Raw genomic sequence first — 23,994 nt, forward strand, 5'->3', positions numbered from 1 at the left:
ATTCTTATTGTATTTTTGAAACTATATAAAATATCAACATAATTCAAAAGTCAAAGCTATATTGCATGCTGTGTGCTAAGTCGTTTCAGTCATGTCCAACTTTTTGTGACCCACCAGCTCCTTGGTCCATGGGATTCTCTAGGCAAGAATAGTGGAGTGGGTTGTCATTTCCATCCCTAGCGGATCTGCCCTATCCAGGGATTCAACCTATGTCTCTTATGTCTCCTGCATTAGGAGGCAGGCTCTTTACCACCTAGCTATATTAAAAAGGCATAATACAATTCCATTTCCCTCTCTAACCCTTCATGGGAGGTCCTTCCCACTTATCCTGTCTAAGTAAATAACTTTATGCTTCTATTTTTTTTTTGTAAAAATAAGCAAATGCAAATATGTTTTCCTTTCTATTTTATAAAAGGTAGCATACTATATCGGAGAAGGCAATGGCACCCCACTCCAGTACTCTTGCCTGGAAAATCCCATGGACAGAGGAGCCTGGTTGGCTGCAGTCCATGCGGTCGCTAAGAGTCAGACACGACTGAGCGACTTCACTTTCACTTTTCACTTTCATGCATTGGAGAAGGAAATGGCAACCCACTCCAGTGTTCTTGCCTGGAGAATCCCAGGGACGGGGAAGCCTGGTGGGTTGCCGTCTATAGGGTCACACAGAGTCGGACACGACTGAAGCGACTTAGCAGCAGCAGCAGCAGCAGCATACTATATAACCCTTTTGTCTAATGTTTTTTTCACTTAATGACATACCTCAGAAATCACAGTATATCAGTTTATAGAGATCTTCCTCATTCTTTTTTTAAAAAAAATAGCTGCATAACAATATACTATGTGGAAGTCCCATAATTTATTCAACTATTTTCTTACATGGCTTCCATGGCGGCTCAGACAATAAAGAACTGCCCGCAGTGTGGGAGACCCTGTGTTCCATCCCTGGGTCGGGAAATCCCCTGCAGAAGGGAATGGCTACCCACTCCAGTATTTTCCTACATATGGACATTTAGATTGTTTCCATTATTTTGCCAGTATGAATAACGCAAGAATAGATACTCTTGTACATATGTGTTTTGATATTGTTGGAAATATATATTAAGGGTAAATTTGTAGCTTTTCTGTAAGGAGTAATTAAATAGTCATTTCTGGCAATACTGAGTAAGAAAAAAGAAAGAAGATACAAATGAACAATACTAGGACTAAAAGATAGAATAATTAAAGCTATAATAGAAGTTTAAAAGATCAGAATGCATTGAGCAATCTGAGGCAGTAAATTTGAAGACTTAGAAAAAATGGATACTTTTCTAAAAAAGTGTAGATTACCAAAAACTGCCTAACAAGATGAAATACACGATTTGAAAAGACCTGTAAAGAGAAAGAAATTAGATCAGTTGCTTAAAATATATGCACCAAAGAAGTAACAAACAAACCAGAAGTTACCACTAGGCTCCTATGATCTTTCAGGTGAATACACTAAAGGAATAGCCAAATTCAATCTTTAAAAAACTCTTTAAAGACAATAAAAAAGAGGAAATGTTCCCCAATTCATTTATGAGGCACTTTGAGACCGATATCAAGTAAGTAGATATAAGAAAGAAAAATTTTAGGCCAATATCACTTATGAAATTATACATAAATAGTCTAAATGAAATAATAACAAGTTGAATCCAGCAATGTATTACAATATATCATATAATATTTACCAAAAATGGTAACATTAGAGAATGTATTCGTGTAGTTTATCACTTTAACAAATTGAAGGAGAAATGATAACTTAGATACAGAAAAATCATTTGATACAATATAACTCCATTTATAATTATTAAAAAAAGATTATTTAGATCTAGAAGGGAGGTTCATTAACTTAATAGAATATCTGTCAAAAAAGAGAAAAACAACTAAACCCTGTAGTAAGTACTATTCTTTAAAACATTTTTTTATTTGGAGGATAATTGCTTTGCTATTTTGCGTTGGTTTCTGATGTACATGAATCAGCTTTGAGTATACATACGTCCCCTCCCTTTTGAGCTTCCCTCCCACCCTACCCCCATCCCGGCTCTCTAGGTCATCACACAGCACTGAGCTGAGTTCCCTGCGCTCGACAGCTGCTTCCTGCCAGCGAGCTATTTCACACGTGGGAGTGTATATGTCAATGCTACTGTCTCAGTTCGTCTCCTTCCCCCACTGTGTCCACAAGTTCATTCTCTATGTCTGTGTCTCTACTCCTGCCCTGGAAATAGGTTCATCAATACCATTTTTCTGGATTCCATGTATATTCGCTAATATGCAATATTTGTTTTTCTCTTTCAAACTTACTTCATTCTGTATAATAGGCTGTAGGTTCATCCACCTCACTTTAACTGATTCAAATTCATTCTGTTTTATGACTGAGGAATATTCCATTGTGGGACTTCCCTGGTGGCTCAGTAGTAAAGAATCTACCTGCCAATGCAGGAAATGTGGGTTCACTCCCCGGGTTAGGAAGATGCCCTGGAGAAGGAAATGGCAACCCACTCCAGTATTCTTGCCTGGGGAATCCCATGGACAGAGGAGCCTGGTGGGCCACGGTCCACGGGGTCACAAAAGAGTTGGACATGACTTAGCAACTAAACAACAACAGCAACATTCTGTTGTATAAACGCACGTGTATTTATAATGTATAAAAGCTTCTTTATCCATTCATCTATTGATGGACATCTAGGTCGTTTCCGTGTCCTAACTGTCACACATAGTGCTGCTGTGAACATTAGGGCACAGGTGTCTTTTTGAATTATTGTTTTCTCAGGGTATACGCCCAGTGGTGAGATTGCTGGGTCATATGGTAGTTTTATTCCTAGTTTTGTAAGGCTCCATACAGCTTTCCATAGTGCTGTATCAATGTATATTCTCACCAATAGGGCAAGAAGGTTCCCTTTTTTCCACATCCTCTCCAGCATTTATTATTTGTAGATTTTTTTGATGATGGCCATTCTGACTAGTGTGAAGTGATACCTCACTGTAGTTTTGATTTGCATTTCTTAATAATGAGCAATGTTGAACAACTTTTCATGAGTTTGTTGACCATCTGTATGTCTTCTTTGGAGAAATATCTGTTTAAGTCTTCCACCCATTAATTTTTTTTAATTGGAGGATATTGCTTTACAATGTTATGTTGGTTTCTGCTGTACAACAATGTGAATCAGCTATAAGTATACATATATTCCCTCCCTCTTGAGTTCCACCCATTATTTGATTGAGTTGTCTGTTGCAAGTACCATTCTTAAAGATGAATCAAATAAAGGTAAAATCTTAATGTCTGGGACAGAGTAAGAATGTTTGACAATAGAGCTTCTATCCGTCATTTTCCTAAGAGACTAACAAGTAGAATAAGACATGAAAAATATTAGGATTGGAAAGGAATAAACACAAGTATTCATGAGAATAGGCAAACTATTGGAACTACTATTTTATAAGATTTCTGGATGTAGGACAAATATATAAAATCATTGCTATATGCCTATAGTTCTGTTCAGTTCAGTTGCTCAGTCGTGTCCAACTCTTTGTGACCCCATGAATCGCAGCACGCCAGGCCTCCCGTCTATCACCAACTCCTGGAGTCCACCCAAACCCATGTCCATTGAGTCGGTGATGCCATCCAACCATCTCATCCTCTGTCGTCCCCTTCTCCTCCTGCCCTCAATCTTTCCCAGCATCAGGGTCTTTTCAAATGAGCCAGCTCTTCGCATCAGGTGGCCAAAGTATTGGAGTTTCAGCTTCAGCATCAGTCCTTCCAATGAATACCCAGGACTGATCTCCTTTAGGATGGACTGGTTGGATCTCCTTGCAGTCCAAGGGAAGTCCAACCACAGTTCAAAAGCATCAATTCTTCGGTGCTCAGCTTTCTATATAGTCCAACTTTCACATCCATACATGACCACTGGAAAAACCATAGCCTTGACTAGATGGACCTTTGTTGGCAAAGTAATGTCTGCCTATAAGCCTATAGCAAACATTTAGATTTTTATTAAAAAAAAAAAACATTTAAAATAGCACTTAGAATGATAAGTTACCCAAAATAAATTCAAGAAAAAATAAATTACCCAAAATGAATTCAAGAAAGGATATGCAAGACTTTTATGGAAAAACTTACAGCACTTTATTGAAGGCCACTGGAACCCTTCAACTAAATAAATGGATTAATATATCACCTTGGGTAGAAGTAGTTGTAATCATGAAGATACTCATTTTCTTCAAATTATATTGCATATAATTCCAATCAAAATAACAGGATTTTTCATGGAACTTAACAAATTGATACTAAAAATTAATGAACAGGCTACAGGCCAAGAACAGCCAAGACAATTTTCAAGAATGTGGTAACAAGAGAGTCACCCTAGGAAGTAGTATAAAAGTGAAAGTGAAAGTCACTCAGTCGTGTCTGGCTCTTTGCAACCCCATGGACTATACAATCCATGGAATTCTCCAAGCCAGAATACTGCAGTGGGAAGCCTATCCCTTCTCCAGTGGATCTTCCCGACCCAGGAATCAAACTGGGGTCTCCAGCATTGCAGGTGGATTCTTTACCAACTGAGTTTTCGTTTGGGTTTGGGGATAAGCAAATAGATCATTGGAGTGGAATAGAAAGTTTGGAAATATGTCCATACCCATATGGAGTCTTGATATTTGACAGTTCAGTGGAGAAGAAGATGGACCTTTTAACAAATGATGCTACCTATATGGAGAAGAAATAAAGTTAGATTTCACCTCATACACAAAACACTTTCTATATGAAAAGAAAATACTTGCAACACTGTTTATAACAGCAAAATAAAGGAAACCACTGAAGTGCCCATCAACAAGAGAATGGAAAAATAAGTCATGATTTAGTCATACTTTAGAAAACTTAATACAGGAAAGAAAAAAATGAACAGGGCTACATTTGTCAGTACTGATAAATCTCAAAAACAATGATGAATGAAAAAAAAAGTAGCAGAGTAATAATACTGTCTGATGTAATTTATGTAATGTTTTAATACATAAAGCAATATTATATATACTATATATTAATATATAACATAATATATAATAATATATTTATGGGTATATTTTTCATGGAGTCATACAAACATTCACGGGAACACTCAGCAACAGATTCATGATACTACGTACCTCTGGAGAGAGCGGCAGTGGGGTCTAGCTGAACAGGAGGAGCTTCACTTGTATCTTTTATGTTTCATCTTTTAAAAAGAAAATCTTCACAAAAATTTAACAAAATAATTAGATTTGGCAGTATGTGGCTGTTCATTATACTATCCTCTGGACTTCTCTGTACACTTGAAATCTTTCATTTTATGCATGTATTTTAAATATGTATCAGCATGTTCAGGAATCATTCTCATCTCTATCCATTTGTAGTTTCCCTGAAACTTCTACATTATTCTGAAATAGTCTGAGAAAGTATTATAAACCTCTCCCACCATAACTGTGTGTGTTTAATTTCCTTGCATTTCTCATGGTTGCTGCTGTGTGTATTTCAGTGCAGTGGGGTTTGGATGGTTCATGACATTTTTATCTTCTTGAGGTTATAATCTCCACCTTCCCACCTCTCTCTTTGTCTCACAGATGTACACATACACACACACACACACGAAATATCTGTTTCTTTGAATATCGTTGTCTTGAATTCTACTTCATCTCATGTTAATATTTCTATTCCCTTTTTGTTTGTTCGACTTGTAAATTGTTGCCTACACGTTTTCAGTAGAGTGATATTTCTGTGTATATGTCTCTCGTAGACAAAACTGAACTGAATTCTACTTTTTTTCCTAACCCACTTTGAGAAACTCTTTAACGTCAATAATTAATGGAACTTACTCATATTTATTCTGCCACTGGTTATTGTGAGCACTTATCCCAGCCATCCAGTAGTAAGTTTGTTACTGTTTCCATTTATTTTCCTGATTTATACTAGACTGAATTTTTATTGGTCCTTTTTGTTTCTTAAGTAGTTTGGAAGGGGAGCATCTTGATCCTCTCTAGTTACCATTCACCTGTAATGTGTTATAGAGAGATTTCATTGTATTTGCCTTATCAATATCAATAACTGAATAGGAAATAGGACCTCCCCAATCCTACTCATAGAGGAAGAGATTTTTAGCACACCATCTTACCCTGTTTTATACCATTTCATTCATATACACTTGCCCAGATTTTGTATATAGTCTGGAATCTCACCAGCTTTTTGAACCCTTCCTTAACACCTATATTAAACTTCACAAGTATTTAGGCTGCATGTGTGTGTGTGTGCGTGAGTTCTCTATGCTTGGCTAGAGTACTTTTTTGAATAATATTAAGAGTGTGTGGGCAATACTTTCTGAGTCCTTGCATATCTGAAATGATTTTTTTTCCGTCTTATACATGAACAATAGTTGGCCTGATTCTCTTTTTCTTTATAGGTAAACCTCCCCCATTCCCTTTGGGATCTTTTGGTATTTTTTCTCTTTATCTTTGGAGTGCAGAAATATACTTAGGATTAAAAAAATCTTCTCCATATATTTTATAAAATTATACAAGTAATACATGAATATGTTCTTTGGAATTCAAAAATATCACTAAGAATTTTTTAAAGAATATTTTTAAAGTTATACAAGTAATACATGAATATGTTCTCTCAACTCAGAATTCAAACAATGCAAAAAAAATATTAAAGTTCCTCTGACAATCCTGAACTTCAAATCTGCTCACAGAAGTAACCTCTGTGAGAAGTTTAATGTGAACTTTCAGGATTTTTTCCTAGGTATTTGCATAAATATGAATCATCACTAAAATTTTTGTTTTGTTTTGTATTTTTTCCATTAAAAATACAAAAATATACTTATTTATCTACAAATAGCTTAATTACACTTAGCAATTTGCCTATGTAAAGATCTCTTTCCTTCCTTCCCTCCTCATTCCATTTTTCCTGCTGAGTAACATTCTCTCCCATAGTGATGGATTTAGATTGTTTCTGATAATTTTCTATTAGAAATAACAGTGCTGTGGGAAAATCCTTATAAAGCTTTTTTTGTACAAGTATGAGGATTTCTTAAGGGCCCATTCCAGAAACTGAGCTTCCTGTGTAAAAGGCAATGCACAATTTCCCTGAACAACAAAAGATGTCACTTCTGTTCGTATATTTATTGACTATTCACATTTCTTCTATTATGAATTAGCTGTTAACATCCTTTGTCCATTCTTCCATTCACTATATTTTTCTAATTAATTTGTAAGTATTGCTTATATGCTGCTGCTGCTGCTAAGTCGCTTCAGTCATGTCCAACTCTGTGAGACCCCATAGACGGCAGCCCACCAGGCTCCGCCGTCCCTGGGATTCTCCAGGCAAGCATACTGGAGTGGGTTGCCATTTCCTTCTCCAATGTATGGAAGCGAAAAGTGAAAGTGACGTCTTGTCCGACTCTTAACGACCCCATGGACTGCAGCCTACCAGAGTCCTCTGTCCATGGGATTTTCCAGGCAAGAGTACTGGAGTAGGTTGCCATTTCCTTCCCCAATTCCTTATATATTTGAATATTAACCCTTTGAATTATATATATTGCAAATCTCTTCTCCTAACCATTCTTTCTTTACTCTCTGGTGTCTTTGGTAGAAAAGTTTTAAATATTGATTCTTAAAATATAATGGTCTTTCCTAGGATTGAGCTTTGAGTCTTGTCCTCACTTCTCACCTCCATCTCCTTTATTAAGATAACTGGATTTTTGAGAGTTGTGTCTAGGAATCAGCTCTTAGATGTGTTTATCAATTCTTCTGTTTTTATTTTCTAATTTATTCATTTCTTATTTTCATAATATCCACTTTTCCTCTTTGATTTGTTATGGCTGGCTTTTTTTAACTTATTGCTTTGAATTTATTCTTATTTATTCTCATTCTTTCCTTCTGATGAAAAACTCTTTAGGATTCTGAATTTGCTTCTGAGTATATCAGGTACTTGGCTATGTCTAATATGTTTTCATACAATGATCTATATTTTTATTTTTGAAATAACTTTGAAATTATTGAAGTAGGATCATTTGTATATAACAAAAAGTTCAAAACAATACTAGTTTAAACAAAATAATTTATTTCCCTCTCAGATTAAAGAATTTTGGAGATAGGCAGAACCCACAGTCATTGTGAATACAGACTTCTGCTTTTCTACATCATTCTCAGTGCTGGCTTCTAGTGTCAGTAACTTCATAGCCCAGGATGGCTGCTGAAGTTCCAGTCATCACATCTACATCCCAGGGAGGAGAAAGAAGGGAGAACTAAAAAGATGTACCTCTTATGTGAGTCACTTTCCTTTAAGTAGTCCTCTTCAGAGTGTCACACAACAGTTTTGTTTACATTACATTAGAAATCAGCTGGATATATATAGTCAATCCCCAATTATAGGGATTTGTTAGTGAGAAAGAAGAGAAGAATAGCTATAGGTAGTCAAACAAGGATCTTCCATAATAATTTTTAATAAATATTCCATCAATGCTTAAAAATAAAGAGCTGTATCATTTGGCAGTATCGTCTCTCTCAAACCACAGAAGTTGAGTTTGGGGCTTATTCCTCATAGGTCAACTGGACCCTTTCAAAATTAATGGCTGCCATCAACTGGTATAATCTAGCCAACCCAAGGGATGTCCACACTCTCTCTAGTTCACAAGTGTTATTGAGGACGCCCATAGTTTTCCTCTCTCTCCTCTTCCTAAGACAAATCAATCACCCCAGGGCCACTACGGGCTTGTAGGCATTGTAGGAACGTGGTGCTGATTCCCATGTTGCTCAAGGCTTTACTGCTGAAGTAGACACTGAATGTCCTACCAGGACCAGTCCCTCCCAGCCTGGAGCAAACATCCCTCTTCAAAGAAATGTGTAGGATGTGAGAATAGGAATCCTAGCCTCTGACACTCTGTATGAACACATGATTGGGATTAATGGGCAACATGACCTGGGATGGTCTCAGTGGCAGCTGGAGCAAAATGACAATACTCACCTAGCCTCCCTAGGTGAGACTCACTTCTTAGCCCCAAGTAGCTGTATCCCAGGATTCAGAACAGCTGGACCAGAGGCCAGGTCCCAGGAGGAGCCGCTGGTTGTGGAGAACCTGTGGCCTTCTATCTGGGCACTTTGGTGTGGATAAGCAACATGAAGACTCATTGGTCCCATTCCCTTCTTGGGGCCACCACCTTGCCCAGTAAGGAGGGAGCACTGTGATTGTCTGGGCACTTCAACCCCTGGCCTGGCTTCCACCAGCCACATCACCTCTCCTAAGACCCTGCTGTCTCCCGCGAGCACTGATCATCTCAGTAAGGGCATGGGCTGAAGGGGAGTGAAGGTTCCAGTCCATGCCTTAGGGAAGCCCCTGCTCTGATAGAATGGGTAAGAAATATACACATGCAGAAACCACTAAAATGCTTACCAAAATAGAAATGGGGTGCCAGCGAATGTGCTAGGAACTGGGTCCCTGAGTGATAAAGGGAAGGGGTGAGTCAGGCTGGCAGGTGTCTTGGCTAAGATGCTTCTGGAAGTAATACCCAAATTACCTCCTTCCCAGGTGAGCATCCCTGACTTGACACCCCCCACCCATGCTGCTCCCACCTTGCCTGAGAGTAACCCTGCCCCCATCCTGCTCACTCCCAGAGCTCAGGAGAAACGAGCTGTTTTCTCCCAGAAGCTGGTGCCAGTTTAGTCAGCAGATTTCACAGATCTACTGGCACCCATGTAGTGTCTTATTTTAAGCTTAACATTTGAAGATGGAAACTTTTCCCCCTTTGATGTGTGGCAAAGAGATCCCAATTTATACATAAGCATGGCGGCTAAGCCAGTGCACCAAGGCAGTTCCCAAGGCGGGTGCAGTTCATGGCTCCCCTTTTTCAGGTACCTTCCCAGAAAGACCCCTAGCAACTGTGATCACTTCTGACAATTGGCATCTAAGTCCTCAGGTTTCCTTCAAGAAATATGCAGCCCTGTGCTTTCTGGGCACCTGTGGCTGGGAGAGGCAGGGCCAGGGTGTGGGCCCCCATCCTGTCCTCTCTGCATTTCTCCAGCTGCCAGCCTCTACCCTTGGCCCCCATAATGTCTCAGGGAAGCGAGCCTGAGGTTCTCCCAGGCAGCCTCTATGTCTCCCTCCTCAATCCTGAGCTCCCTGACACTGCCGTCCTTCTCTCCTCTCTCCTGTCATTCTGGGAGTCCCGCTACTCAAGGCTGAAACCCCTCATATCCAGCTGGGAGGCTGAGGAGGGAAGACCAGGAGCATCCTATCGGTGAATTCAGAGGTCTCAGGTTACATTCAAACCTGATATTTTCTTGGGACATGAGGAGCCCTATCTACTCTGAACCCTTTCATTTTAATGCTGCAGATGATCATGTAGACTTAGAAACCCCATTTCTGCAAAGGTGCTGGTATAAGTCACATCCTCTCCGTGGGGAGGACGGGTGGACCGTGGAGGGTCCACTTACGTGAGGATTTGGCTGAGTCTCAGGGCCTTTCTCACATCTCCTAACCCTCTTCATCCCAGACTCCACTTTTTCACACATTTCAATCCCAACCGCAATTTTCTTCCTGGCCATTGTAATCAGACACCAAAATGGCTGGTGTCTGATTTGCTTCTCACTGCAGCTCTGGCTTAGTTTATACCATCCAAGAGGTGGGGTTCAGTTAAACTGGAATGGACCAGTCAGGGACAAACATTCATTTGACAAAAGATATTTTCTTGAAATGGTTGGGCTGCTTTAAATAGCGGCACCCCTAATGCGTCCGAGTGTTACTTTTCAGACTACTAGCTGTAGAGATCAGAAGATGGAGACAAAGTCGAAGGAAAAAGCAGGCAATTTGTTGAGTACCAGAGCCCATGCAAGGTCTTTTGAAAATGAAGAGAAACATTTTAGAAATGAACGCATCAGTGTGGAGGAGAAGCGTGTGATGCTAAAGAACTGTTGCTTTGCCGGCGAGGACTCCCGGGTATTTGAGAAGTGAATGTTATGTGGTCTCATCCCTCTGAAGCATCTGGAAGCTCTCAAGGAAGACAGATTTTAAACATATATTTACTACCAAGATAAATACTGCAAAGAGGGCAGGCAGGGTGCTGAGACAGCGTGTGACAGGAGACCCATGTCATCTTGAGGGCTGGAGGGGGCTTCCTGGAGGAGGTGACAACTGACCTGAAACCCAGAGGGTGAGGAGGGACTAGCCAAATGAGGATGGAGTGGCGGGCGGCAGGGCTAGGATTTCTGCCACTCTCCTGCCAAGCAAGACGATTCTGTACCCTGTAGTCTCCCCTGACTTAAATTTCACCACTCAGTTGTTTAGACACACACCCTGTTTCCCCTTTGAATTTGTTTTTATACATTTAAAGTTTTCTTTTTCTTATCACTTGAATCACTTTCATACGAGTGCCAGCCCAAGGGGTGGGAGGCTGCTCAGTTCTGAGTCCCAGTATCACAGTGGCCAGAACTGTGACCCGCAGACTTGCTGCCTTGCCCTTGTCTTCACTTGTTCATGCCCCCCTTCTGGCCAAGCAGACAGGGATATTTGGTGCCTGTCTCCCACGCTGAGACCTCCTCTCTTTGCAGAGGTTAGAACACTCTGAAGGTGGAGGGCTGAAGTGAAGTTGTGGTTTTTCTTGTGAGCCAGTTGCATAGGGGTACAATCGGCCCTGTTCCTCATTCTGTCCTGAGATGAGGCTCAGTTACAAACTTCCCTTCTTTCTGGACCAGCCAGGGTGGCCCCAGAACTGGGCCAATGGTCACCAGTTGGAGTAGGTTGACAAGCTGGGCTGCTCAGGAAGCAGCATCACTAGGGAAGACATTAGTGGTGGTACAGGTGCATTAGTAGAGGTACAGAATTTTCCCCAGGAAGGACAGCATATTCGCTCTTTATATGAAGTAATCCCTGTATCAATCAGCTATTGCTACTGTAGTACTGTGTAACAAACATCCACAAAATTGCAGCGGCAGCCATAGCATTCATTCTTAGGGATCTGCAGTTACCCGGGAGTTTGGCTGCTCTAGACTGGGCTTGATTGAGGCAGTTTTGCTTCTCACTGCAGGTCTGGGGTCAACTGGGAGTCAGCTCAACCAGGCTGGACTCTGCTCCTCACATCTTATCCTCCTTGGATGAATGAGAACACTAGTCAGGGCGTGTCACCTCTTGGCAATGTTAGGAGCACAGAGGGCCAGCATAAATAAGGTCTCTGAGGCCTGGGTTTCGAACTGGCACACTGCTACTTCCTCCCACATGCCATTGGCCAGAGCAATACCAAGAGCTTGGAAACAAATTCCTCCCCTCGCACGGGTATGATGCAGGGACCAAACTCAAACTGCCCCCTCTTCAAAGGCCGACAGCCTCATGCAATCAGACTTTAATAAAAGGAGTAAGAAAGAGATGGATGATGGTGGTCATTGTAACAATCCATCATAGATCTTTTCCTTGGCCAAGAATGAATTAATGTCCTTAATGATAAGTTAGCAATATTCTTCCAGTGTGTGCTGTGGGCCCAACTTTGTGCTGAGTGCTTTGGGGAACATCAGAGAGAAAAGCCCTGATTCTATCATCAGGAGCTCACTACTTTTTGTGGACTAAATGTTGCTCAATTGTGTAATGTAGACTGTGAAGGTCAGAGACATGAGAGAACAGCAAAGACTAGAAAAGAATGAGATAGAAGGAGAGGAACGATACTAACACCTAACACCTGGGGCGGGGGGGCAGCGCATGCTCCGTTCCAGACACCGTGCCTGATTCTTGCCATGCCTCACTTCTCCTGGTCATCCAGAGACGTACCACGACCATCCCCATTTAACAGATGAAAAAACCGAGGCACAAAGACCTCAAGTTACTTGTGCGTGGTCACACAGCCACTACATATAAGGACCAGAATTGGAGTCCAGCTCCTCCCACCACCAGAGCCTGAGCACTGGTCACGAGGGCCTGTGGCCGGCCACCCAAGGGAAAGAGGAAGCAAAGGCAGACAGATGTGCAGAGAGGACAGCTGCCAGGGGGCGGGAGCCGTGGAGGGGACCCCAGTCGTGTTATGAACTATAAATGGGAGCAAAGATAGGATGTGCGATTTGGCCGAGGTCCTGCGACAAGATAGGGTGCAGGCTGGGAATTCTGGCTGTCGGCTCTCCTTCATGTTCCCTGGTCCCAGCCGCTTTCTGGGCTCTCTACCCGCTGAGCGGCCACACTGAAGCATCTCCGTCTTGGAAGAGGTGCCATCCACTGGCATTGAAGCCGGCGGACTGGCTCCCTCTCTCTATTCATCTCTTTCCTCCTTTCCCCTGCCGTGTTCTGGAAAGGGCAGCGTGAGGGAATGTGGGCAGGTTGCACCAGAGATATACATCTGAGAACTGAAGGAACATTTATTTTTAATTTAGACTTAAAAAGAAAAAAGGAAGTTATAAAATATCTGCTCTTGCTCCTGGGATTGTGCAGATGGTGCTGCGTGTTGCCTAATAGGGAGCGGGGCTGGCACCGCATGCTTGCGGCCCCACCAGCCACGGTAGGAACCTGGAAGGCGGGTCCCGGTTCCTCTTGCCTCGGCCTCAGATGGCTCCCTTGCGTCCCCTTTGGCCAGTGTGGCTTGGTGTTCTGCTGCCTTCTCACCTCACCCTCCCTGGACTCCCATCTGCTGATTGCCTGAACCGCCTCCAATGAAGCTCATCTCTCAGCTGTTCCTGCTCCCAGGAGCACATGCATGCACACCTCAGCTCCAGCCTACCACCTCCTTTGGCAGATAACCAGACCTCTCTTTTCCTCACCTCCTGCTTGGATGTGAGAACTTATCAGTTTTACACACATCTAAATACCTGTTTAAACCATCTAGTCATTTCCATGCCCAGGAGTTATAGAAGACATCCCCATACATTTTCCTGTTTGGTCTTTGTGTTTATTGTGGTTCGATGCTATATATTCAACTCTTCTGGTAGGCTCCTCCGGAAGCTGATGGAGCTCAGTGCATAGAAGATGCTCGAAAATGGGCATATAAGATGACTTTTCCCTTGTACTCAGGCAGCTGAGCTTTGAGAAGGAAGCCCTAGAGAGGTGGGGCTCCCAAGCCAGAAATCAAGAGACCTGACTCCCTCTAGCTTGCTTTGAAGCCTCTGGCAGATCACTGAATTTGTCTAAGCCTCAGTTGCCCCATTTGTAGAATATAGAAAGTAATCTTTATTTTGTTCGGACCCCAAAGTGATAATAAAGATCTTGAAAGTGACATAAGGAAAAATGCTTGGTGAAATCAATCGATTAATTTATCTCTTTAAGAAAGTGTGCCAAGGCACAGGTGCCCAGCCTGTGCAGGAGTTTGGGACAGGAGTCTGGTCAGATTGGCCAACCAGATGAAAACCGCACTGGTTACACTGTGTGTGTGTGTGTGTATGTGTGTGTGTGTGTGTGTGTGTATTGCATAGACTGGGTACTAATTTGCTTTAGTTTAGATTTATCCATGGGATTTTCCAGGCAAGAGTACTGGAGTGGGGTGCCACTGGAGAAGGCAATGGCACCCCGCTCCAGTACTCTTGCCTGGAAAATCCCATGGATGGAGGAGCCTGGTAGGCTGCAGTCCATGGGGTCGCTATGAGCCTGACATGATTGAGCGACTTCACTTTAACTTTTCACTTTTCACTCATTGGAGAAGGAAATGGCAACCCACTCCAGTGTTCTTGCCTGGAGAATCCCAGGGATGGCGGAGCCTGATGGTGGGCTGCCGTCTATGGGGTCGCACAGAGTTGGACACGACTGAAGTGACTTAGCAGGTTTGTTCTGAAAAATAACTCAATATCACATAAAAAAGGCATGCCATAGAAAAAACAAGTAAGTTGAAAATGAGACAAAAGGAAAGTTAGAGAAGAAAAGATAAAATAAAGGTATAAGTCCAGCTTCACACAAGACACATGCAGTGTGGTCTGTCTCCTTGGCAGATGTGGGTTGTGGAGACCCAGCCTGGACATCTTGACAGTCAGTGCAAAGAGGGACACAGTTGGATGCCCTGTGTCTGTGAGATAGATGCAAACCAGACGTTCAGAAGTATAAATTTCTGATCCTGAAACCAGAAAATTTCCTCCAAGAGGATTCATAAAGGGGACCAATGTAATGGACAGTGAGTGTCCTGGACAACAGCTGTCTGGTAAATACAGTGAGTCCCATGGGCCACATCTTATGATGGTCCTGGTGACCCAAGAGCAGTTCAGGAGGTGCAAAGGGAACCGAGGGGGAGAATGCAATGTAGTTCATAACACACCTGTGTTATGTAAACCGGTGGGTTAAGGGAATGTGTTTCCCAACAGTGGAAAATAGCTTTTATTTCCTTGGGCTTCAGGAGGCCGGCAGACACACACATACGTACATGTACATCCCAGGGCAGGAGAATGCGCACACACACACACACACACACACACATGCATACCACACACTCGTGGGCTCACTTGTCTGCCCAGCTTTGGCCTCTCTAGGCTCAGCTTCCTCGTTATGGTCTGGCTCCTGCCTAGGGCACTAGGAGGAGATCCTGGGTCCCCTGGGGTTCCTTCTTGGCAGGACTGGTGGGAAAATTCCCTTTTACAGACAAAGGAACCATCTGTATTGGCTTCATACCTACTACTTGGACTCTGGGAATAGAATTTAAGTTGAGATAGGAAATCCAAGGTCACCTCTTCACCCTACAGGGAAGAAAGCTAGAACCCCAAAGGGGCAAGCCTTCTGCTGGAGACCACACCGGAATAGAGCCAAAGCTGAGACCCCAGGTCCCTGATTCTCACTCCAGCACCCTAAGCTGTCATTGTGAAGAAAAATCGAGTTGGGATCTTACTTGGGGGAGAAAAATATCATAAGACAATCCTTCATTGGTGCTATGGAATGGCTTTACATTATATAATTTTATTCAAACTGATATGGGCCAATAAATATAAATGTGTATGCATTTCACTGTTTTAAAACATTTTAATGTTTAAAACATGATTTACTAATGCTGCTAAGGATGTCTAGAATTTGATTTACTGCATAGAATTGAATGTTTATACTTGTTCCTTACAGAAATTCTTGCCAAAGAGCCATTTTATCTACAGGAATAATAAATAAGTCAATATGTGGATGGCTGTGCACATTTTTTCCATATGCAGCAGCACTTGGTAGATGTTATTTTTCACACAAGCACTCAAAAGGTAAATCTCACAGACACACATGAATCCTTGAAGTCTAAGATGTGGTCAGTGTCAAGATCAGGCAATTAATCTGGACATAAACCAAAAGAATAAAGTCATTGGGTCTAGGTCTTAGGTGATATTTGGGCTTTGGGAATAATGGGTCCACACTTAACGTAACCAGACTTGGTCATATGTATGTATTTATTCATTCATTCACACATTCAACAAATACTTATTAGACATCTATGTTTCATTCAATAGCCTAAATATAGTGTAGGTTTTGCTTCATGGGGGCCCAGAGATAATATATAAATTTCCCTACTTGTGTTGTTAAAACACTTAAGGCCTTTAAATATGGAGCTTCCCAAGTGGACCAGTGGTAAAGAATCCGCCTGCCAATTCAGGAGATGTGGGTTCGATCCCTGGGTTGGGAAGATCCCCTGCAGGAGGAAATGGCAATCCACTCAAGTATTCTCCCTTAGAAAATTCCATGGACAGAGGAGTTTGGTGGGATACAGTCAATGGGGTCTCAAAGAGTCAGACACGACTGAGCACACACCCTTTCAGTTCAGTTCAGTTCAGTTGCTCAGTCGTGTCTGACTCCTTGTGACCCCATGAATCGCAGCACGCCAGGCCTCCCTGTCCATCACCAACTCCTGGAGTTCCCCCAAACTCATGTCCATCGAGTTGCTGATGCCATCCAGCCGTCTCATCCTCTGTCGTCCCCTTCTCCTCCTACCCCCAATCCCTCCCAGCAGCAGGGTCTTTTCCAATGAGTCAACTCTTCGCATGAGGTGGCCAAAGTACTGGAGTTTCAGCTTTAGCATCAGTCCTTCCAATGAACACCCAGGACTGATCTCCTTTAAAGCCTTTGAAATGAATATTATTGAGTCCTCACAAAAATTCTGTTGGACAGCTAGGGTGCGAAGAAGCCAGGTTAGCTGGGAGGAAGTAAAGGGGCTTGTTTTGTGTGTTCCTTTCTTTTTATTGTTCCCTTGGACACCAATTATGAAAATACACATGTCTGTTGTTAAAAAGAATACAGAAATACTCAAGAAGAATGTGAAGAAGTACTGACCTGCAGGGACATCTACGTGCTGTGCTAAAGATTTTTTTGATGCTTGGAGATATGTATATGTATGTGTATTTGTGTATATGATATATATGGTGAGGTTTTTTTCCCTTTATAAAAATGGGATTATGCTGTCATATAATTCTGCAACCATGGTTTCTTCATTGTATGTCAACTCACTTTGGGCACTGGTTTGTACAGATCAAGCACATCAGTTTGTATAGATCGAGCTCACTTTTGTTCGTGACTGTGTCCTTTTTCTTTGCTAAAGTATAGGGGGTTTCTTCTGCCTTCCTTAGCCTTTTCTTTCTCTCTCGTAGGTTGTTGGTCTTCTCTTGCCCAATCAGACATTGGCGTCCACTGTCTTCTGGCAGGTAACAGTTTCCCTGCGAACAGAAGGCTCCTGAGAGGGCACCCAGCAAGTGCTGGTTCTAGTCCCCTTGTGGAAAGTTGCCCCATTCCGACTCCTCCCCAACCCGGAAGCCGCTGGGAGAAACCCCGGGACTTCGGTCCTGCTGAGCAGGTCCCAGCAGCCCTTGGGCCAGAGGGGATGAGGGCTGGCTTCACCTGGATGCTTGTTCCATGGCCAGTGACCTGAGGCCCTCAGCCTCATTTTGACATCAGCCTCATCCAAATCTATGGGGGAGGTAATCCACCCTCAGCCCTACGGTAGTGAGGTGGGTGAAAGAGCATTGCGGCCCCTGGTCTCTGCCCTTGGAGGCAGTCTGGGCTGTGGCTGTCTCAGAACAGTAGCTCTGTGTGTGTCTGTGTAGGCAAAGCAGGACAGGAAGAAAAACCTATTAGTCTTCAGGAGAAAATGTCAGAGTCTTCCTGAAGGGGGGAAAAAACTCCTAATAGAGTCCATGTCTAGGATCTGCAGGCGGTGCGGGACACTGGGCTGCGGTATTCTGAAAGGGGCCCAAGGCTGCCAGCCGCTCCAGGGCCCTTCCAGAGTGATGTCTACCTTTGGTCCAGCCATCAATGTAAAAAGGATGATGCGACAGAGGCAGTGGGCCCATCTGGGGCCGTGGACCCTAGAATCCTGGGAGAGGGGCCCGGGTCTGGTCTGAGATGGACAGCTGGGTGGGATGGGGCCAGTGTCTTGGTTTGCCAGGAACTGAGGGGTCTCCCAGGAATGGGGCCTTTCGGTGCTGAAACCTGCATCATCCCGGCAAATCAGGATGGCTGGTCGCACTACCTTGGGGGGTGGATGGAGCCACCATGAATAGAGACCTGTGTCTTTCTGGAGGACTGTGGCTTCCCAGGGTCAGGCCTAGCTTCCAGGGAGGTGACCACAGCTCTCCTGACTTCTCCTCCCCCGCCCCTTCCCTTTGCCTTTCAGTGGCTGAACCAGAGCCACAACGCCTGTGTCAACTATGCAAACCGCAACGCTACCAAGGTGAGCATGGCAGACCATTGCCTGGCGGTGGGCTGCAGGCAGGGTGACCCTCTCCTCTCTGCCACGTGGCATGCCTCCATCAGGGCTGCTCCTCGGGGTTTTACTGCCAGCCCTTCCGGAGGGGCCCCACCAGGGAGGGGCTGTTCACCTAGCGTGACGAAGGCCCATCACTTGGGAGTGTGGTGCAGAAGGCAAAAGGGATAAGCCCCGCTGGTTTCTGAACATTTCTAGGGCAGCCCTTGGATCAGGACAGCATCAGCCACATGAGGACTGAATTCCTCTAAATCTGCCTCCAAGTTTGCCTGGAAGCAGCCCCGGTGCCCCCAAGATCGCTGGCTGCAAAGCTTTGTAAAGGGCTGCCTGTGAGGGTGAGGGGTCTGAGAGGACTAGCTTGTCCCCCTAAAGTGCCCTGCACTCCTGGATGAGCTCACAGCAGAGGCCCAGTCATCCTTCTCTTGGCGAGGAAGGGCTGGGCTCCTGGACTCCGCTGGCAAGGCTTTCTCTCCCCGTGTCAGTGCCCTACACTTCCGTCCAAAGGCACCAGAGGAGAGGAGAAGTCTAGGTCCCCTTGGGGACTTTCAGTCTGGGGAGGAGAGGGTCTGGGCACTTACAGCCTTGGTGGGGAGTGACAGGGGAGTCATGAGCTGGGATGAACGGAACAACTTCTGGGCCTGATTCTCTGGGAACATCGCCACCTTCTCCCATCTAAACCTTTGGCCCACGTCTCTCTCCGATGCTCCACACCTGGACAGCTCTGCTTGGCTGGCTCCCGTTCACCTTAGACCAAACATCTCCAGAATTGCTGTCGTAGCTCCTCAGCTCTCGCTTAATTTTGTGTGTCACAATTTGGGATCCACTTTCCCATAGAAATATGGAGCAACAGCCTCCTACTGGCCTGAAAGACCTGCGTGGTTGACGAGGCCTGTGAGAGCCAGTCAGGCTGTGGCCACCTCAACATTGCCATTTCCACTGAGAACGTACTCTGGGTGCCAAACAGCCCATTCGCAGCATTTAGCTTTCCTAACTGGATCTGCTTGCCCCAGCCATAAGTGACCTATTTTGGCCCTTGCTGTTTTCTACTTCCAGTCAAATGTCTGCCAAGGACTTTTCTAGAATAAGGCAGAAGAGCAGTGGGCCCTTTGGCGTCTCCCTGGACATAGCTGCCCCGTGTTTCCATGTGCGGAGCTGTGCTGAGGGAGGCATGGATCCCTTTGGCTCCCAGAGGCCTTCCTTTTCTCCTGCCCCTCAGGCTACTGGGCGGGAATGTCCCTCGTGGCTGAGGCTGTTTGCAAGGGTGGGAGTTTTGGGCACCCTGGGGTCCTGAAATTCTGTATCTTTCAGCCTTCACCTGCATCCAAGTTCATCCAGGGCTACCTGGGAGCCGTCATCAGTGCCGTCTCCATTGCTGTGAGTAGCCCCCACCCCGCGCCATCCACGCCACCCTGCTGCTCTGTGGCTGTCCCCTCAGCATTTCGGCCCAGACCTTGTCTGAGGGTCAGGGCTGGGCAAGCAGCGCGGGAGGCAGAGGTTTCTGCGTGGGGGCTGTCAGGCAGAGGAAAGTAGACCATAGGTAGAGAAGGCGACGCTTTTGTAGAGGGAGAGCACAGGCTGGTGCTCCAGGTTCCGGAGAACAGGAGGGGAGGGGAGGCAGTGCCCGTCGGCCATGTGAAGGGCTGACAGGCCCGCCGGGGCAGGAAGCCTGCTCTAGGGGGATGTGTGTTTACCTGCCGCCTTCCTCAAAGGAAGCTCAGCAGTGTGGCTGATGCAGCAGTGAAGGGCCTCGCAATCCAGCCCCAAGACTGGTCCAGATGTCAGCTCCTCTTTAGTCTTTGCCTGTGTTCCCTGGGTCCCCTCTTGGTGGCCTTGGTCATGTGGTCACATGTCCAAGCCCTCCTGGAATTCTGTGAATTCCTCAAGACAGGGGCAATAGACTCATTTTGAATCCCACAGGGCTTTGAGAATACAGCAGGTACTAAGCAGGGGAGGTTTGTAGACTGACTATGTTAGATTGACTATCTGCCCAGTTGAAGGCAGAGGGCAGGTAACCCAGCGAAGGGCCTGAGCCAGAGCCAGAGTGAAGACCAGGCTCCCAAGACCTTGGCATGTTCATCCCACCCCTGCGCCTGTCTTTGGTCCTCTCTCCATCCTGGCTGGGTGGTCTCCCATAGCCCACTCCAGAGGGTAAGAGTCACTTTACAACTTCATTATTTTATTCATTACCCAATAAGTACAGGTAGTTGGCAAGAAAAATAATCAGGAAATGCAAAATTAAAAACATTTACACTTAATAAAAATTCGCATATACTCATCTTTTTGTAAAACCCACCTTTCCCATTGGAGAAGGCAATGGCACCCCACTCCAGTACTCTTGCCTGGAAAATCCCATGGACGGAGGAGCCTGGAAGGCTGCAGTCCATAGGGTCGCTAAGAGTCGGACACGACTGAGCAATTTCACTTTCACTTTTCACTTTCACGCATTGGAGAAGGAAATGGCAACCCACGCCAGTGTTCTTGGCTGAAGAATCCCAGGGACGGGGGAGCCTGGTGGGCTGCTGTCTATGGGGTCGCACAGAGTCGGACACGACTGAAGCGACTTAGCAGCAGCCACAGTAGCATCTTTCCCAAGTCTTTAAATAAATGTAGTGGTCCACACCCGTGTACTGACCCACTGGTATGGGTGATGCCCATATGGTATTGTGGTGATACCACACACCACCATTTATTTCACCGTTCTCCAAAACAGGGATTTGTGGCTGTACTGAGATGGCCTCATTTACTCTGTTCCCACGTGGACCAGGCTCACTTCCAAATACCTGTTAAGAGTGGGGGCGGGGGTCCCCACTTCATGCCCAAGATCCCTCTCTTTTCCTTACGTCTTACCCAAGCATGAAGCCAAAATTGCCAGATCCATTTAGATCACTCATTAAGAGGCTGCTAACCCACCCTGGTGGTCCTGCAACCCAGCATGGGACTTCATATCTTTGAGGGTCATACTAATTGGGATCTTTGATTCTGGGGGTTGCTGGTCAGGGTCAGGGGACCTTGTGAGAGAGGAGAAGGGACTCTGTCACCTTCCTCCGGCTCCTTATGATACACGGGGCCCATGGCTGTGCCTGTTTTAGTGGCTTGAAAATCCCAAGTTCCTTCTTTGAGACGTAAGGGGATGTAAGGGGAGGTGGGGAGGAGCCAGGAGGAGGAAGCCACACGGGGAGTGGCCTGGGCTGGGTTGGGCTGTAGTGCAAGGGGCTCACTGTCCCGGGGGACAGCCCTCTCCAGCAGGCCTGGGGCTGCAGGGATGGGGACATGGCTTCTTCCCAGGGCTCCGGGCTCTCTGCACCCCCAGTCCTCACTGCCCCACCCTTGCAGCCCTCAGTCATTCCATCCCAACTTTGTAGGGCCGGATCCAGCCCAGATTGTGGGGTGAGGGTTCTGACGCCCAAGCTGCAGAGTTCCTGGGGACTTAGGGCCCTCCAGGCTTGCAGAGCCAGGGCCTTACTCACAGGGGATGGGGCCTTGTGCTGGGCTGTCACAGCCCCCAGGGGGTGTACCTGTGCTGGGGACACCCTCCTTCCCCTCCCCTCCTAGCTGCAGAGCCCCTGGAGGAGGTGTTCCCTCTATGCCAGCCCCAAGTCCTAGAAACTTATGTCTTTCTCATACACTCACTCAGTTACACCCCATGTCCTGTCCTCTCATCATTCTGCTGGATTTCACATTTACCAGGGACAGGGACAGGCCCCGTGTCTTCTCCCCCACAGAGCGGGGTGCGGAGCAGTGCTCCATGATCACTTGTTATTAGGTTGCTGACCCATGGTTGGCTTTGGAGGCCCCTCTGTGCTCCACCCGCCAGCGGCTTGTCCCCCCGCCTGACGTCTGCGCACAGTTAGGGTCTAACTCCAGCAGATGGAGTGGAGTTTCTGACTTGGAAAATTTGCAGCTTGCTTGCTTTTCTTTTGTGTGTGTAAATCATGAAACCTCCAAAGAAAGAGGCTTTATTTTATTTTCCTTTTCCCTTGTTCTTTGGAAGCCCAGGCCTCGAGGCCTCATTAACTGATCTCTGCTTCAATTAGTGACAAATCCACCCCTCTCCCTCCTGCCCCAGGGTGAGCCTGTTAGGAGGAGATGACCTGCAAACAAGTGTCACGGCCCCAGTGGTTGGCCCAGTTCTGGCATTAATTAAAGTGAGTCCTACAAGCAGGCGGCATGGATGAGGGCTGACAAGCCAAGGGCAGATCCCAGAGACTGAGGACCTGCTGAGTCAAGGCCAGGCCCTGTGAGTCCAGCCCTCTCTCCGGACCTGGGACAGCCCGTTTCCCCTCTCAGAAGAGCCCCTGACCTTGGGCAGCAGCCCCAAGAATCAGTCCCCACTGTGCACCCCCTAACTGCAGTCTCCTACTGGTGGCAGGACCACCAGTGGGGGGGTTAGCAGCCTTTTGGTGAACCCTCTAAATAGATCTGGCAATGTCTGTCTTCTTACTCGGGAATAAAAAAGAAATTTCGTCTTAAGTTATTTTTGAAATCTAGCAGTTTGCTGTCTTTTAACAAAGGAAGTTCTGTCAGTGCTCGCTGTGCTTCAGTTCGGGTGTTTGTGTTGAGCGTTTCTGTGGTCACCCCCACCGAGCCCTGGCTACCGGAGGGAGACCCAGTCATTCCCTTCAGGAGTGCAGGAGTGCCAGGCACTTCGCCAGTGCTGGGGGATGGCACAGACCCGTGTGACCTTTAAGGTGCTTCGAGGGGAAGAAGCTGAGGATATTCTGTGGTGTCACCATGATTATGATAAAAGTGATTTGGTGGGAAGGACCCTGTCCTAATTCACACAGGGCTGACTCTTATAAGACAGGCTGGAAGGTGAGGGCAGGGCTGACTTGTAAGACAGGCTGCAGAGGTGAGGGCAGGGCTGGCTCTTATAAGACAGGCTGGAGGACAAGGGCAGGGCTGGCTCTTGTAAGACAGGCTGGAGGGTGAGGGCAGGGCTGACTTGTAAGACAGGCTGGAGGGTGAGGGCAGGGCTGACTGGGGGGTGAGGGCAGGGCTGACTTGTAAGACAGGCTGGAGGGTGAGGGCAGGGCTGGCTCTTGTAAGACAGGCTGGAGGGTGAGGGCAGGGCTGGCTCTTTTAAGACAGGCTGGAGGGTGAGGGCAGGCCTGGGTGCTCCAGAAAGAGGGCACAGCGCCCAAAGGGGCACCAGGAGAAGGAGAGCAGGACAGACTCCGGAAGCTGTCTGGAATGAGCATGGCTGCCGTAGAAGGAGTGATGGTGATGGGGGGACCATGAAGTGGGCGGGGGTGGGGCAGCAAGGGGCGGCCGTGAATCACCATGAGTGCCTTGTCAGTCGTGAGGAGAGCCCTGCCAGGAACCCCTGCCTGGGCTCAGGGGCCTGGGGCAT

The 23,994-nt window shown here is 45.9% G+C and overlaps 1 protein-coding gene across 3 annotated transcripts in view; it reads left to right on the forward strand.

Moving 5' to 3' along the window:
- Positions 1–23,994, forward strand: part of SFXN5 (sideroflexin 5) — a 126,437-nt gene that overhangs the window by 45,127 nt on the left and 57,316 nt on the right. For all 3 annotated transcript variants that reach the window (XM_027554894.1, XM_027554895.1, XM_027554896.1), the window contains 3 exons: positions 17,533–17,586; positions 18,555–18,611; positions 19,953–20,018. In XM_027554894.1, the coding sequence (XP_027410695.1) occupies positions 17,533–17,586; positions 18,555–18,611; positions 19,953–20,018 (177 nt within the window). The remainder of the gene's footprint in view (positions 1–17,532; positions 17,587–18,554; positions 18,612–19,952; positions 20,019–23,994) is intronic.

Source organism: Bos indicus x Bos taurus, chromosome 11, assembly GCF_003369695.1.
Source record: "Bos indicus x Bos taurus breed Angus x Brahman F1 hybrid chromosome 11, Bos_hybrid_MaternalHap_v2.0, whole genome shotgun sequence".
In the NCBI taxonomy this organism is placed as follows: Eukaryota; Metazoa; Chordata; class Mammalia; order Artiodactyla; family Bovidae; genus Bos; species Bos indicus x Bos taurus.